Here is a 17,482-nt window from a genome sequence, read left to right as displayed (position 1 = left end):
CAAGCTTTATAGCGACGCTGGCCAATGATATCATCACTGTGGTAGTCATTTCTGAACCATTAATCATGGGTTGATGGTTCCTTCTGCGCTGCTTTGAGCGGGCGTGCTGCTGCTTGCGGCTCAGGCCTTGCTGTTTACAGGCCGCGTCCTGCGTCAAAGCTGCTTAGCAAAGTCTTTTCTAATTATTATTATTGCATAATAATAACACCTGTCAGCTCTCCTCTAGAGTATGCCTCACCTGCATTTCACTGCACATAAATGAGAAATATGTGTCATACGTAAAGTATGTGACAAACTCTTGAATCTAAACTTAGCACAAAAAGTAAGGAAATTTGTGTTTGGTAGATTATTTCTCTGTGGTAATAATGCTCTTTGGCAATAAATCTTATACTGTTGGAAAGCCTGTTTAGTTCCCTTACAAATGGTGCCCCATTTGTAAGGAACATGCATTTGTGGGATGAGCAGCAACGCTGAGTATGTGGGTTGCGCCCATGAAAGATTTACCAAATCTTCTCTGCCCATGCCAAACAGGTTATTTTGCTGTTGCTATTGACACTTGTCACTTGACACAGGAATGTTATGTTCAGTGATGAGTCCAGATTATACCTACGGCGGTTGGATCGTAGGGTAGAAGATTTGGCATATTTTTCATGGGTGCAACCCACATACTCAGCGCTGCTGCTCATCCCACAAATGCATGTTCCTTACAAATGGGGCACCATTTGAAAGGGAACTAAACAGGCTTTCCAACGGTATAAGATTATATTATATAAGATATTATTGCCAAAAAGCATTGTTACCACAGAGAAATAATCTACCAAACACAAATTTCCTTACTTTTTGTGCTAAGTTTAGTTTTTTTTTCCCATTGAAGAGCATAACAGTATTTCAGTTCAGTACAGTTTGGCGTGGAGGATACAAAGGCTCACTGATTTGCCTTAACATTTTGATAGTTTCATATCATCAGGAAAGATACAGATACAAAAAAATGGGCAAATAAGATCTGGATTAATTTTACTCAGAAATGTGGTATCTCCTACCACATCCACATACAATATACTAAAGTACATTTTATATGGAAGTATCTGGATTATTATCATGAAAAGACCACCATAAGAATAACATAAGAACCATACACAATTAAGCTTTAACTTTGTAGGAGACCCTTATGTTTTACACATTCTTTGTGTGCATGCATACGTACGTACGTGCGTGCGTGCGTGTGTGTGTGTGTGGCCAATACAGTATCTTTTACACAAGTTTGGATCCAGCATGGTTGTCTGAGCTGGCCTAGACCATGCATGTTTCTCTTTTCTTTTTTAGATAAGGTGCTTTCCACACGTATGGCCTGGAATTTGTTTCATAAGAAAATACTAAGAAGAGGTGTGTGTGTGTGTGTCTCTCTCTCTCTCTCTCTCTTTGGCACCACCCTAGTATTAACGGTTTGTGAATTTTAATCCAGTTAGGTATTTCACAGTGACCAACTAGCTTTCTAGCACATAAAGCATCACAAACGTGAATGCGACTTCCAGCAAGTCACACATGTATGTTTGTTTTAGTGTATGTGAATTCCTTCAGTCAAGACATGTTTACTACTAATCAAAAAGTGTTTGTATTTGTGCTCTGTTTAATTCAAATTTAAGGGTGCATTTAACTGTTTCTTAATTTCAGTCCTTCAATTGTTTTATGATCAATTGTGTGTCTATAAAAGGTCAGAAATCAATGGGAAAATGCCCATTACTAGTTGCCAGAGCCCAAGGTGACTATTAACAGGTTGCTTATTTTGTCCGTCCAACTTTCAGAACCTTAAGATTTTCAGTTCAGAATGATATGAAGCGGAGAAGAACAGCAAATCCACCCGCTGGAACAAAGAATGTTTTGCATTTTTGCGCGACTTAAACATGTAATGGATTATGAAAATGATTTGACAGATGGAATATTGCTAGTAATGTCACGATTTTTGTCTGCTTCTTCTAGGCCCTTCCACGTAGAGCCCAGGAATATCGTAGGTGATGACCCGCAGGAGAGAGTCTCTGCAGAAGCCGCCATCCTCAACAGCCGAGTCCATTACTACAGCAGACTGACAGCCTCTTCTGACAGACTGCTAGTAGGTTGCATCACTACCTAGTTAGGTGTTGTAGCCAGGGACAGGTTATCATGACCTTGGCACAATGCACTAATTACCTACACATAGGGCTGCACGATATGACCTAAAATCAAAAACCTGATTAATTGCACATTTTACCTCAATAACGATAAATGAACGATAATTAATCAATCACATTGTTCTAAATCATCTTTTCTGAAAACAAAATGTTTCCAGACAACGTTTTTGCTCAGTTGACTCGGACTCTGTGTTTGAGTTATCCTCCATTATGCTTTCCATGTGGCTGACTGGTCCGCGAAGTCACGTGACTACACACGCGGAAGAATGTTTTTAAGGAGAAAGTAGGACTATCAACAGGAATAAATTATCGTCATGGGAAAAATACACCGATAACAGCTTCAGAATTTTGATGTCGACACAGTTTTCGATAAATCGTCCAGCCCTACCTACACATTTACACAACACACAGCAGAAAGGGGCCAAATAAGCAAGACATACACCATGTATGGGCCTATGTTAATTATTTTGGTATGTTGCATTGTGTTTTCTTCTATGGGCCTCCTAAAATTTGGAGCAGCATATGTCAGCCGCACTTACAGAATTGCAGATGTTTTGGCTTGAAGCTTTTTAAATGTGCTTTTATTCATCTGCTCTAGCTTTTCCAATGATTTAGACACAAATATGGTAATAATAATTGGCCAAAATGATGTGAAATTGCATTTAATTCTTTTGAAAAATTCGTGAGGGAGGACCCCTAAACCCCCCGCCAACTACATGCACCTAAATCTTCCACAAACCTAGGGAAAACACTATGTAGTGAACAGTTAACTCAGATAAGCAAATGTACACGGGATGATAATGTCAATTTTCATAACACTGTTAAACCCCATTTGCATGGCTGTTATTTTTTAATCTGTAATTGTGACACATTGCACTGTGGGATTGTTAGCATGTGTATAGTAGATACATTTCGCACTCAGAATTCTACATTGTAATGGTCAGTGGTCACAATGGATGGTAAATACAGTGCACTACATGGTAACTAACTAGAGCAGGGGTTCTCAAAGTCCAGACCAAGGTCCGCTTCCTGACGAAATGGCAATCCGGACTGAGCCAATAAACCTTGTGTGATGAGTACAATACCTTTTTATGAAGTGTAACATTTGCTATTTCGAAATAATTTTTCTATTGATCGATAAATTGTTAGCAATGTTGAATTTACACAAAACAAATTAAAAAAAAAACTGACAAAAATGGTTTCTTCAGCCAGCTTAAGTTTATAAGAACCTTCAGTGAAAAATGCCCATTGTCTGATAAGATCATGTTAAGTATACACAGTATTGTTTCCTCTCAAAATGGTGGACAGCAGAATTTTTAAAGAAAAAAAACATTGCTGGGGCCACACAGTTTTACCACATTAAGGACATTTTCAATGTGTTGGTTTTATTTGCAGAGCGACTGATAGGAAATCTAACCAGTGGGGATGTATATACATTTGAAAACAGTCTAATATCGGACATCAATCCATCTTCACCAGTGTTTACAGATTATTTACCATCTACATCTAGAACATGGTAGAAATGTCATCATCCTCCTCTTCCTCCTCTTTCATTTAACAAACAAACATTGTGCACCAGCGCCCAGTGCCTTGCAAGGTATGTGTACTCCGATGGATAGGTGGTCGTGACAGACATATTATAACAGGTATTTTAGTTTGTCACAGCAGGGTAAAGCTCTGTTCAGATAAACAAAACAACTCAAGGTCCACTTACTAGATTATATTTTTTTCCAGAACTCTTATCCATTGTATTTACAACATTAATAAAACAATTCATCGTATTCCAGTTTAGCTGAGGACATGTTATACAATTCAACATATTTGCCTGTTTTTGTTGACCGGCGACTGCATGAATTAACCCTTAATCTAATCACTATTTCATCTGACGGCAGAAAATGTTTTTTCAGCTGAGGTTTTCTGTAGGGTAGAGAGAGGAGAGTTGGCCTCAATGTTTGACAAATATTAGCAAAATAATTGATGACAAAACAAGTTAAGAATGGCAATGATTGCACAGAAGGGACATCCTCAATCGACGGGCTACTTCGGAAAGCACAGGAAAACACTTGTGGCAGCAACTTGACAATTGCAAAGTAAGCATTAAAAAGTCCACAGAAAGTGCTGTTTTTTCCATATACGCCATATATACGTTTATGGGCTTAATGATAGAACTAATGAAGGGGCGGCTCTGGCTCAGTGGTAGAGCGGTCACCTGCCAATCGGAAGGTTGGTGGTTCGATCCCTAGCCCTGCAGTCCCATGTCGAAGTGTCCTTGGGCAAGACACTGAACCCCATGTTGCCCCTGATGCTGTGCATCGGAGTGTAAATGTGTGTGAATGTTTATCTGATGAGCAGCCTCTCGGCCACAGTGTATGAATGTGTGTGAATGGTGAATGGTTCCTGTACTATGTTGAAGTGCTTTGAGTAGTCGTTAAGACTAGAAAAGCACTATATAAAAGCAGTCCATAATGAATGAATTATCTCTTTCTAAATTATGCTTTTTACACCAGAGCCATCTCTAAGATGCATTGCTAGCACACACTTAAACAGACAATACTGTCTAAGTAACCGCGCTGTGTCGTATGGGGAAAGAAATGTCCTAGAATGCATTTGCATTTTCTTTTGCCCCTCAACAATTATGCAAACTAATGTCAGTTGCCCCAAATCATGTTTAATTTGAGTCAAGTGAGTGAAATGTTTTCTTATTTTATAACCCTTTTTTATGGAGCCAATCAGAATCGAGTATTCACCCAGACCATGGTATAAAATAGGGTAGCTCATTCTGTTAAGCAGGAAATGTATATCAGAATGGCCTACCTCTATAAATGTAATTTAAAGTAGGGTAGCTCGTTCTGTCGGATAGGATTTATCAGAATGGACTACCTCCTGTATAAATGTACTTTAAATGTCCAATATGTAATATATGTACTGTAATAAATCCAAAAATTACTCCAATGCGTCACCAGATATTAAGGAAACATACTTAGTTGAAATACTATCTATACTAACAATGCTAAAGCCAGTATTTTCTCCTATTGAAATTTTCTGTTCAGTGACGGAATTTCTCTTTGTGTTTTGGCCTGTGTTGGTGTCAACTGCCCAGTTTGACAGCCAGGCCGGGTTGCCAGATATACCTGTAAAAACATAAACTCAGTGGGCTACAGCTGTAACGTTAGTACAGCCATGAAAGCAGCAAACAAACGAACAGGATCAACGGAGATAGATTCTACCCGACCTAAAAAAACGGCATGTTTCTAGTTGCGTGACCAGAGATGTTAAAATCCTCGGGTAAATATTGGAGATGTATTTGAAAGATGGAGACAGCTTAGATCCCAAAAGGACGCTGAGTTGGCTAATTTGCTACTGAACAGGTAAGCATTAGCTTTAGGCTAATTTATCACGGCTACTGGGACGGGCATTTAATGTCATTTCAATCTAATTTTATAGCCGAAAAAAGTGAGTCTGTTAGTTGGGTACAGAACTCTCCGTGAGCACGGGCTTCTATGACTGTCAATATAGCCAGCATCTAACGTTAGCTACTCCGCTGTGCTGTAAAGTAATGTCTGGTTATGTGAGACGTGCTTCCAGCAACATTGTTGTGGATGCTCCTTCATCGCGCTTTGGAGGAGGGTCTGGTAAAGCGAGACTGTGGATGCTGCGGTCTCAGCCTGGCAACCTCCGTGAACTTCGAGTCTGAGTAGGAGGGGGCGGGGGAGACGACTCTCTCCAGTATTTTAAATTTGTACTGCAGTAACTATTTTAAGCACCAGCTGTCAGTATTACACATTGCATCTTTAGCTCATTCTGTCAGGTGGGATATATCTATCACAATTAACTACCTCCTTTATAAATGTAGTTCTAAAGTAGGGTAGCTCATTCTGTCATGTGGGAAATATTAGTAATAATGGCCTACCTCCTCTATAAATGTATGTCTCAAAATGTTGTCTTAGTATCACAAAATATTGACTTAATATCTCAAAATAATGGTAATGTATCTCAAAATAATGAGAAAATATTGACTTAGTATCTCAAAATACGAAAGTGGATCTACAATTCCAGGAGGGAGACCCCTGAAGCACGTGGAAAGGTCTAACAACTATGACAGATTACAAGCCCACCCCCTCCTCTGAGCTTAACAATTTTGGTCGCTTTGAAGCCATCAGCAGCCAACAAGCAGAAACGACTGAAGCTGGGGTTAATGGATGGGTGGGTGCACCTCTCACACCTATCTCCATTTCTGGTAATAACGTCAGGAGGACACTCAAGCATGTGAATACCAAGAAAGCAGCAGGACCTGACATTCTCAGTGAGCAGGTCCTCAAACTGTGTGCTGACCAACAATTATACCAGGTATTCACAATGATATTCAACCTGTCACTGGCTCAGTCTGTCATACCCACGTGCTTCAAGAAGTCCACCCTCATTCCTGTGCCCGGAGTGGCGAACCTAGCACATTTAACGCCCTAGGTCCCCTGGCCTCCCTCCCGTTCATACAGATTTTCAGCCAGAGAAAACCTGGGCAAACCAATCACAACAGTTTATCACATGGGGCGGGTTTAAGATTATGACTGACAGAGGAGCGTCACGCTTGAATGATGTAACTGGCATTCTCTGTCCAGCAAAACACACCATGCTCCCGAAACTCACATTCTGATTCTGAAGATTCTGTTACTCTTTTGCCTATTTCTCGCCTCAAATGTTTTTAGAACCTCATTTAAGTTTACTGTTTAGCTGTAATTAATTGTTGGCCCCTTTTTTTCTGCTCTAAAAGCCCCAACTTGTGTCTTTCAAAGCTATGTCATTTTGTTGCTCTGATTGGTTGCAGGTCTATTCAATTATGTCCAAAGGCATTCGGATCTGCACTATTGGAAATCGAAAATGAACTGAAAAGGTTACAGACTAATATGCATTTGGTGCTGAGGTCAGCACAACAAGCTAGCATGCGAGTCAGTCAGTCACACCGTAGTCTGGCGCAACAGAAGAAGGTTAAAGCCTGGCATCCGGCGCGTGGCTCCGGCTTTGCCCCTCCCATTCTGCTATGTGTGTGTTACCGTTTTTCCAAATCCTTTTCTACGGGAACAACAACCGCCAAGCTACGTGCTAAAAATGGCAAGTTTTGACAAAAATTTGGATCATATAAATTTATGGCATTCACTATTAAACAGACACGTGCTAGCATGACGTGCTACCTTTTTACACAGGGCGAGATAAAGATGAAGAAATTGCAGCTGGCCAGTTCTCCATCTTATACAGATCAGCAGAAACATTTGTTGGCAAAGATAGATGGAAAACTTTCCTGCTATTGCCAGTGTTTCGATTGGTGAGATTACAGTGGACCAAAGCACATCCGACGGCATCAAAGGTGCTAATCACTGGGACGCAGAAATAACAAACCGGAGCCCAGCTCTTTAATTTTTTAAGTTTATTTTTTTTGGGCAGGTGAGGGGGGGACTGAAAGGACTGAGATGGGGATACGAGGGAGAATAAAATGCAGAAAACGACCATGATTTGGAATCGAACCCGCGGCCGCTGCGGTGAGGACTGAGCCTTTGTACTTTGGGCACTAGCTTCCAGGGTGCCCCGGAGCCCAGCTCTTTATCCCCACCCCTTTGACGCAGCCTTGAGACGCAAAAGCAGAACGGTATAAAAAGAATCACTGAAGCAATTATTTAAAAAAAAATACATTACATGACATTAAATATTATCTTATTGTCAATGTTTTTTTTTCTTCCATTTTGTATATTTAGTTCATAGAACAAGAGCTGTTAATGCACAAATATTGTATTCATTTTCTAACAGTACACACCCCTCACAAAGCCACAGAGTTGGTATTCAATTTCATCCCGTTTCAAGAAAGGTTTTAAAAAGTCTTATATTTAAATTGAAGAACCCTGGGGGTACCCTTTTAATAAGTAATCAACAAAAAATAAACAACTTAGCAAATAATAAACCATAATAATAAATAATCTGGTTTACTTATTCTACTGACACACACCAGTAAATCAAGCTGTGTTTGTGCTTTATTTACCGCTAGGTGGAGCCATAACACATCTCACGAGGTGTTCAAACCAGTAATTCTCCAGGAAGCCCTCAACCCAAGACCATGTTGAGCTTGTTTCAAGTTAACAAGTTGGTTCTTAAAATTCACATGTATGGAACTTATAACATGATTTAACGTTCAAGTAAAAATAATGATACACATGTTTTAAATGCAGTATATACATACTGTGTAGTGTACAAAGTAAAAAATAAAAAGTACAACTCTAGTTGTTATTTGAAGAACTAATTACACTCACTCCCTATCATCACGCTTAACTTCTACAGTGCAATCCTACTGGCCTTCCTCACTGCAAGGTCATCAACTACATCAACCAACCAACCAACCTTCTAGTTAATGCTGATTACAGACAAACACTGAGGCGTTCTTGAGGTTTTTATGAGTTTTAACTTTGAAAGAATCCTCTCAGCTTAATGAACGGTTACTGGTAGAGTGCGCTATTGTGGTAAAATATATTCTGTAAGAATTGTTTTCTTGTCTCTGTATATTATACAACCATAATGTGAAAATAATGCCATTATTTTTCATACAGTACATTGGAGCCCGACCCATATATCGGTGGGCCGATATTTTCGGCCGATATTAGGCATTTTCAAAATTGTCGGTATCGGCATTTATAATGGCCGATAAATGAATATTTAAAAAATAAAATGAAAACGGACGAAACACCTCATGTTCTGAGTGTTGGCGTTGCATAGTTTGTCCACCAGAGAGCGCTCTACAGCGTCCCTGTTGGCAACACTTGTGTTTAACCTTTTAAGTTTCATATCTTAAGTTTGTATTTTTATGTTTTATTTTTCAGAACTTTAATATATTTTGATGTTCTGTTGTGACAATAACACCACCAAGTTTTTTTTTAAACTGCATTATCATGTTATTTTACAGAGGACTCATAAATAACTACAAATAACTAATGTTAGGGAAATCTGTTTATGTTTTGTTACGTGTTTCTGGATTTAAAAAAAATATATATATATATATATATCAGCCGATATATCGGAATATCGGATTTTTAAATCACCAAATATTTGTATCGATATTGGCCTTAAAAATCCTTTACCGGTTCGGGCTCTACAGTACATGCTCATGTTACTGTACCTGTGAGGATTTATCTTTAGCATTTTGCTGTTTTTTGTTTTTTCTTCAGAGTCCTCCAAACCATGTGATCCCCCGGCAAGAGGAGATCTACATCTACAGCCCACTGGGGACAGCTTTCAAGGTGACAGGCAGCGACCCCTCCTCTAAAAACCCCAGTATCATCACCATGTAAGCCCGGCCAGCTAAACTGTCTAATCAGTAAATCCACCTGAGCTAAATGTTCTTTTTGACTGCTTTGATTATTACCTTGCTTTTCTCTCCTCACAGATTTGCTGTATGGAACACAATGATGGGCACATCTATACTCAGCATACCTTGGGGTATAAAGCAGGTGATTCACTTTATTCCACATACTTCAAGTCCTTGGCTCGTTCACAGCCACATCTGAAATGACTAGCTTTGCATCATTGCTCATTACATTTGACTACAGGACAAAACTAAAGTAATTATTGTCTTTGTCCCTTTAGGCTGGTTTCACTCTGGGGATCCTCATCCTCATCTTCACAGGCCTGCTGATGCTCTACTGTTGTTACATCGTTCTCAAATCGCCAAAGGCAATACGTAAGTCCAGCTACGCTTAGAATAAATGATTCTGCTAATGGTGGCTTAAAAGTTTTAATGTATATGGTTTTTTTTTTATCAAGGAGTAGCTTTTGCAGATTTCTCGTATTTGGTGTGAGATTTGTTTTGGGTGTCTCATGCCAAAAGCGTTTGCACATTTAGTCGTCAAAAACTTCTTCTGTCACTGAGCTTCTGCCCAAAATGCCATGTATTCTAGTTTATCTATAGTATATATACTCATACATCATACTCTGGTTGGTTCAGGAGTTTCTTTCTACAATAATATCAAAACAGTAAACAACAAAAGCAAAAAACTCAACATATACCATACATTTATATTTTTACATTTTAGAATTGAAGTATATTGCAGAGAACAGTACCTGAAATAGTAAACACTCGTGAATGAGGTGCAAAATGATTTCTTGAGATTAGGAGTGTCACGATTTTTAATTTTAAATTGAAAATCGATGAAATGAGCTTTCGATTTGGAAAATATTTTCTTCTCTATCAAACCTCGCCTACTTGCACACATCTGAAGAAAAAACAAACTACCGGCTGGTAGCATTCAGCTAAAGACACAAGGTAATGTTAGCTTAGCAGTAGCATGCAGCTGCACTTTCCAATCACCATCGCCACTGCCAGAGTCAGAAATACAAAGGGAATACAGAACTGGAAAATCCTACTACTTTTCTGAAGTCACCGTGTGGCAACATGTTGCCTTCCCTGTGAGTGAGTTACGGACACAAAATAACGAAGGTAAAGCATGTGGGCTCCGACGGGACCCCATTGTGCATTCATGTACATCTCTGTAAAATGTTAATTTTGAGAAACTCAAACAGTTGTTGTAAAGTACCCTTCTGCCATCTATTGGCTCTTGTGGCATTGCCGTCAGTGCTGAAAAGAAAATGTTTAAATCCAAATTTGAATTGAGTTGTGACCTTAAAATGTCAAATCGAATGGTGAATTTGGGGAATCGTGACACCCCTATTGAGATTAATTTCAGCTTGGACTTGCACTTCCCAGCCCTTCCGTCCAAGGCTGCAAAAGAAATAGGCAGTGTGCACTGCAGGAAGGTGTTGCCCGGACACACTGCACCTTTGCTTCTGAGTTGCGTCCTGTGTTTGGACCCCCGGTATACCTGTTTTTTTGTGATTACAGATTTTCCTACTGCACTTAACTAATGGTTATTATTCTTTCATTAAAAAAGATGTTTAATTGCCTCTAGTAGGTGTTTGCGATGAGTGTCTTTTGTTTACATGTTCCTACAGAGGAGCTTGCTGATTAGATGTTTCTCAGTAACACACCTTGGAAATTGTACTTGACTCCCTTAGGTTTTTATGTTGTGATGTGTTTTTATCTTGGACCTATTGTACCTACCTATGACCTGAATATACTCCCATCCACACGGAGCAGGGTGAGGACTGGTAATTCTGAAATCAAAAGGCTGCAAGGAAAGCTAATGACTCTGTCTCAACTCTGATTGTGGATGATTCGCTGTAAAACATGTTAAAGCATTGACCAAAATGTACCCAAAGATATGGTCTATGACATGACAGAAAGTATTTCACATATTTATTCTCTGTGTTCTGTCCAGCAGATATGGACACTTCCGACTGGGAATTCCCTGATGTTTGTAGTTACTACTTTGGCAAGTTTGGCAAGTGGTCCAGCTTGTTCTTCTCGATGGTGTCACTTATTGGAGCCATGGTGGTTTACTGGGTTCTCATGTCCAATTTCCTCTACAACACTGGACAGTTCATCTACAGTAAGTCCCAATGCTCTTGTCATTACCAGAAAAGAGGTATCACCTAATTATGTAGTTCTGTTTGGTTGATTACAAAGACAACTCAGCACTTTAAATGCATCTAAACACTTGGCACTCTCTGGGTACTGTACCATGGCCACTTCTGTCTGTACAATGTGTCTGATTTTTGCTTCAAATGACCTGAAACTGCATTGTAGGGTTGGGTACCAAAACCCGGACCGAATGACAACACGGATTTTGGTGCCCCATTTCGGTGCCATTTAAACACCTGTGCTGCTCTCTGGTGTTACGACACGGATGTGGTAAAAGTATTGTTTTAGCACCGGTATCAGAAAAAAATCCCCAAAATTCCCAACTCTACTCGGCAACATGGCTATATATGTAACGTAATATGGCAAATATATACTGTACTTACAGATGTAAGAAACATGAACCTTTTCGCAATCGGTGTGTGAAGATGATGACAGCAGTAGCACAAACTCACCAGTTTCAAATCCTTTTCAGGAACTGAAAAAGGGAAAATGAATGAAAATAAACAACCCAGATGTTGGTATTCAGAAGAGTTCGGTTATAAAATTTGAATAATCTATTCTCTGTATACTGCGCATACCGTAGGCTATAATTCCAATTGTCTGCCTCGCCATGTGCTCATTACTGAGTCCGTTGTCATGTTATGTAGTGCATTATGACTTTAATTTTTAATTAGTTTATTTGACAGGGACAGTGTTGATAAATCAACAGCAAAGTAACCTAATGAGCCAGAGTTAGCTCAACAGGCTAATTTCCATCTGTTGTTGCTGTTGTGGCCAGTTTTAAAATGGCAACCTACATTTTGTTTATTATATTATTAATACAGTCAACTTTAAAGGTTAAGTTAGTAAAATATGTCTCTTTAGTAACATTTTGCCATGATTATACTGGCAAATATAATCATTTTGTATGTATGTATAATGTATGTTCCACAACACTTTTAAGGTTTTAAGCAAATATGAAACTTCTCACTCATTAGGTCACAGTCCTTTTGAGCGAGATGAGGCTTGATGTGATAATAATGTTCAGTACATTTTGTCCCTTTTTAAACTGACAGATACAGCAAGGTAAGATACAATGACAACAAAGGATATTTGCACAATCTTAGACAATGTGATTCTGTATTGAGCTGACATTTGCTAGATTGTATTAAGAATTACAGTAGCTAGCAAGCTGACATGGTCACATTCACTACAGCATAGGTTATTTATCTCTTCTGCAAATATAATGGAATTACACATCAGTATTGACCTTTTTTTTTTTTTTAGAGTCCAAACCTCTTTTGACCTTTCAAATTCTGCAGTGACATTCACTCTAAAGATGATCCACCAAATCCAGAGCAAGATGGTGATCGGGAGCATAGACGGTTGGCTCTGTCTGTCGAGAGAAAGTGAAATCATAGCAATGTTGAGATGACACATCAGCTTATAGATAACGGTTATTTAGTGCATTATTAGGATGTTGTACCACTAAAACACGCAAGAAGAGCTTTGAACTGATGGTTTCCTCTCCTGTCTACAGACTATGCTCACAATGTCAACATGTCAGATTCAGAGTTTGGAACCAACGGCTCAGATAGAGGTGAGTCCCTGACCGTATCCAACTTTCAACTTTATTGTAGATGTGGGTTTTAGCAGAAGACAAATTGTGAGGATTTGGTCTTCAATTCCCGACAATGTCAGAATTTTGACAAAGGCTGTCTTTGGTCTTTAAAGCTCTAAACTGTTCGTGGATATATCTATTGCTGCAACTAATGACTATTTTCACTGTTGATTGATCTGTCGATTATTTTTTCAATTAATGGATTAGTTGTTTGATCTCTAAAATGTCAGAAAATGGTGAAAATTGTGGATCAGTGTTTCCCAAAAAGCCCAAGATGACGTCCTCAAATGTTCTTGTTTTGTCCACAACTCAAAGATTTTTCATTAAAAAATGACTAAAACTGATTAATCAATTATTACAGTAGTTGGCGATTAATTTAATAGTTGACCACTCAAATTGTGCTGGCATGGTTTTGAAGTAGAGGGTACGCTCATGCACTTATTGTGGTACTGTCTGCCTGTTAAACAAATTTGGTCCGACATTGTTGAAGACCTGTCATGTTCTCTCAGAGTTGTTATCAAGCCTTGCCCGAATACTTGTATATTAGGCAAAATTGTACAAATGTACATTGACTTTTTTATCTGCCAAATGGATTATTCAGTTTAACTGGAAAGACTGCAAACCTAACTGTTTCAACCTGGAGTACTGGTGCAAGGACTTCATGGACTAGTGCGATAGGCCGATGTCACTTAAAGGTGCTCTAAGCGATGTTGGGTGACGGCACTTGTTGTTGACGTTTGAAGTATTTTCAAACAAAACGGAGGCTAGCTCGCCCCTCCCTCCTCCTCATCCCGTCCCCTCCCCCTCCCTTCAGTGCTTCCGCGCACTAACCCTCCAACCCCCATCCCCAAATCCTTCTTGTCGGTTATTGGCTGAAAGACTGTTTGTTATGTTTGGTGGTGCAGGTTAGAGCAGTTTGTGGAGCCTGTCTACAGAGACTGTTTTTTTCTACAGTGTGTTCAGGGGACAGGCAGCTAGCAGATAGTGTAAGAAATATCTAAATGACGTGTTCTTCGATTTGAGGACGAAGGAGAGGCTGGGGTCGAAATTGAAAGTTAACTAAAAGGTTTAATAAAACAACATGAAAACAGTCAAAACACAATTAAACATAAAACATAAAACACTGCCAGTAGCAGACTGCAGAACATGCTTCCCCTTGTGGGGACACAGATTGCAGCCATGCGACATGACAAAACAAATGTTACACTGCAGCTGACAGCGGACTGAATCTATGATTCTCCTTGTGGAGTCACATAAAAACAGTCCTGAGACAATCTCATGGTCCGGATTATATTCCTTTGGAATTGTGGGTGTTTCCCTGAATGGAAACTGTCCCAGGTTAAAGACACACCTCTGATTAGATCAACTCCAGGTCACAGACAAAGGTCGTTTATCATGGTATAGTGCCAATTCACAGAGATACACATTTTCTTTGTTCTAATCAGTCTGGCCTAGCAGGGAGTGGCAAAGAGACAACAGTTGGCCTACCTTTCCTGTGGGGACAATGAGTTTTCTACAGCATCTACTTTCATGCTAAATAACCGACATGACCTAATTAATTCTATTAGAAGCTGGAGATGGTGTGAGCCAAACAAATGCTGATTAGGCTTAATCAGTATTGAAACATTCCTTCACTCAGTCACACAACAGTTTACATTTTTAAGTTACATGTTTTTACCTAAAAGTATATTGTACTAAAACATAAGCATATTTTTAACTTTTTTAAACCTAACAATAGTGGGGAGAAGTTTGCTGTATGTGACAAAAAAATGTTGTAGCCTAAAAAACGCGTGACATTGCATAGAGCACCTTTTAAGGTCCCTGGATCTTTATTTCTACTAAATAGAGGTTACAAAGAGCTACATTGGAAAACAATGTTAATAGTAATAATAACAATTAAAGCTGCGAGCAGCGATGGACGGGCCCTCGCGCCTTTCCGCGCGTCGGGGTTACTGGCAGATGGCGCTCCTTGTGACCGTTCGTTCGCTCGGCACTCAGACACCACAAATCGTCACCAATGAAAAGGGAACTCCTTGCCGAGTTCAATGATACCATGATACCTCACACAAGACTCTACGTCATACGGTTCATCAGCTGTGAAAGGGGGCGTGGCTAAAGCATAGGGGGCGGGCCAAACCATTATCAATGAATAAGGAAGTCTCTGCTGAGTTCAATGATATCTCACACAAGGGTCTACATCAGACGGGTCATTAGTTATAAAAGGGGGCAGGCCAAACCAACACCAATTAAAAAGGAACTCTCTGCTGAGTTCATTGATGCCTCACACAAAGGTCAACCTTAAATGGTTCAAATGTTATGAAAGGGGGCGTGGCTTAAGGGTATGGGGAGGGTCAAACCATCACCGATGAAGAAGGAAGTCTGTGCTGAGTTCAATGACACCTCACACAAGGGTATACCTTAAACGGTTCAAATGTTATGAAAGGGGGCCTGGCCTGAGTAAGTGGGCGTGGTCATATTATAGGGGGCAGCTCAGTATCACATGTAGACCACACATTCTGAGTTTCATGCAAATCGGATGATGTTTTTCATATAAGGCGCATTTCATGTTGCCAGCACGGGGCGCTATGACCAAAATGCAATTTTGGCCTGTAGGTGTCCTCAGGCCTGGACCCTTGTCAATCGTGAGAAATTTCAGGCAGATACGACAACGTACACTCAAGTTACAACAACTTCTTTGTTCATCGCTAAACACTCAAAATGGCCGCCACGCCACACCCACACCATCTGACGAAAAGTTTTTCTTTAATAACTTTTCATCGTTAAGGTGTTGAGATGATACAGACCAAGTTTGAAGTCCATCGGATGAAATCTCTAGGAGGAGTTCGTTAAAGTATAGCACCTTGACTTTTAGGCCTACTTCCTGTTGCCACTAGGGGGCGCTATGACTTTAAGTAAATATCGGCCTTTATTTGTCCTCAGGGTTGGACTCTTATGAATCCTGAAAAGTTTCGAGCCAGTTGGACAACGTACGCTCGAGTTACACCCACTTCCTGTTTCGGCGGCGAAACGCACGACGAAAAGTTTTTCTTTTAACAACTTTTCATCTTTAACATCTTAAGATGGCACAGACCGAGTTTGAAGTTGATCGGATGAAATCTCTAGGAGGAGTTTGTTAAAGTACGACATGTGGAAATGGCCAAAATCGCACTAATTTTGAACTTTCAATTCAAAATGGCAGACTTCCTGTTGGGTTTAGGGTATGGCTCTAATGAAGTTTTTTGTACATCTTGACTTGTTACATATGTGTACCAAGTTTCGTGAGTCTACGTTAAACGCACTGCAGGGGCTCAATTTTTTTTAAGGGGGCGCTAGAGAGCCGTTTTTGTGCGGCTATTTGCAAAACCCTTAAAATACGTAAATTTTCACCAGACTTGATGCGACTGCCAAATTTGGTGAGTTTTTCAATATGTTAAGCCCCTCAAAAAGGCAATTCATTTGACGGGAAAAAGAAAGAAAGAAAGAAAGAAAGAAAGAAAGAAAGAAAGAAAGAAAGAAAGAAAGAAAGAATGAATAATTCCTTCAGTTTCAATAGGGCCTTCGCCGCTGTCGGCGCTCGGGCCCTAATAATGGTACTGTGGGTGTGCAGGACAAACGAGATGGAGAAGTGAAATCAAGTTGAGTCTGTTTACTCCCACTTATTAGCGACAGCTTACAGCTTCAGGTAACACAGGTAAAACTCACAGTACTGCCAATAAGCTCAAATAGTTTCCCAGAAACCCCCTCTCTTCCCAGTGAGCTCCCTACTTAAAGGAGCTGCAGTCTCTAGTGAATATATATTGTAGGTCACCACAGTACCACAGATTCTGTGAAATATTCTGCAACTTCATGTTTAGACTGCACACTTCTTAAAAATGATTAGGTGTTTCCTAATAATAATCTCCAGTAGGAAAATAAACTTTTTCGGTTAGTAAACTGACTTTCTGGATGCTAATGCTTTGTTGATGTGTTCACCAGTCATCTGTCCATACCCAAACACTGAACCCGGAGGGAACCACACCATCAGCACACTATACATCAGTGGAAATGACACTTCTGATGGCACCTCTTTTGAACACTGGTGGAGCAAAACCAACACCATCCCCCTCTACCTCATCATCCTGCTGCTGCCGCTGCTCTGCTTCCGCTCAGCCGCCTTCTTCGCACGGTTTACTTTCTTGGGTAAGATGGGGCAAGAGCAATGACATG

General features: G+C 39.9%; 1 protein-coding gene across 4 annotated transcripts in view; it reads left to right on the top strand.

Moving 5' to 3' along the window:
- slc38a9 (solute carrier family 38 member 9) overlaps window positions 1–17,482 on the top strand; it is a 48,314-nt gene that overhangs the window by 10,877 nt on the left and 19,955 nt on the right. For 2 of the 4 annotated variants that reach the window (XM_039780006.1, XM_039780007.1), the window contains exons 3-9: window positions 1,978–2,107; window positions 9,368–9,486; window positions 9,586–9,649; window positions 9,786–9,879; window positions 11,474–11,644; window positions 13,196–13,255; window positions 17,252–17,455. In XM_039780006.1, the coding sequence (XP_039635940.1) occupies window positions 1,978–2,107; window positions 9,368–9,486; window positions 9,586–9,649; window positions 9,786–9,879; window positions 11,474–11,644; window positions 13,196–13,255; window positions 17,252–17,455 (842 nt within the window). Of the gene's footprint in view, window positions 1–1,977; window positions 2,108–8,196; window positions 8,313–9,367; window positions 9,487–9,585; window positions 9,650–9,785; window positions 9,880–11,473; window positions 11,645–13,195; window positions 13,256–17,251; window positions 17,456–17,482 lie in introns of those variants that run through there. The other 2 variants (XM_039780009.1, XM_039780008.1) reach the window with 2 other exon arrangements.

Source organism: Perca fluviatilis, chromosome 17 (genome assembly GCF_010015445.1).
Source record: "Perca fluviatilis chromosome 17, GENO_Pfluv_1.0, whole genome shotgun sequence".
Lineage (NCBI taxonomy): Eukaryota > Metazoa > Chordata > Actinopteri > Perciformes > Percidae > Perca > Perca fluviatilis.
The sequence above is the reverse complement of the archived record's forward strand: the minus strand, read 5'-3'. Positions and strand labels throughout refer to the sequence as shown.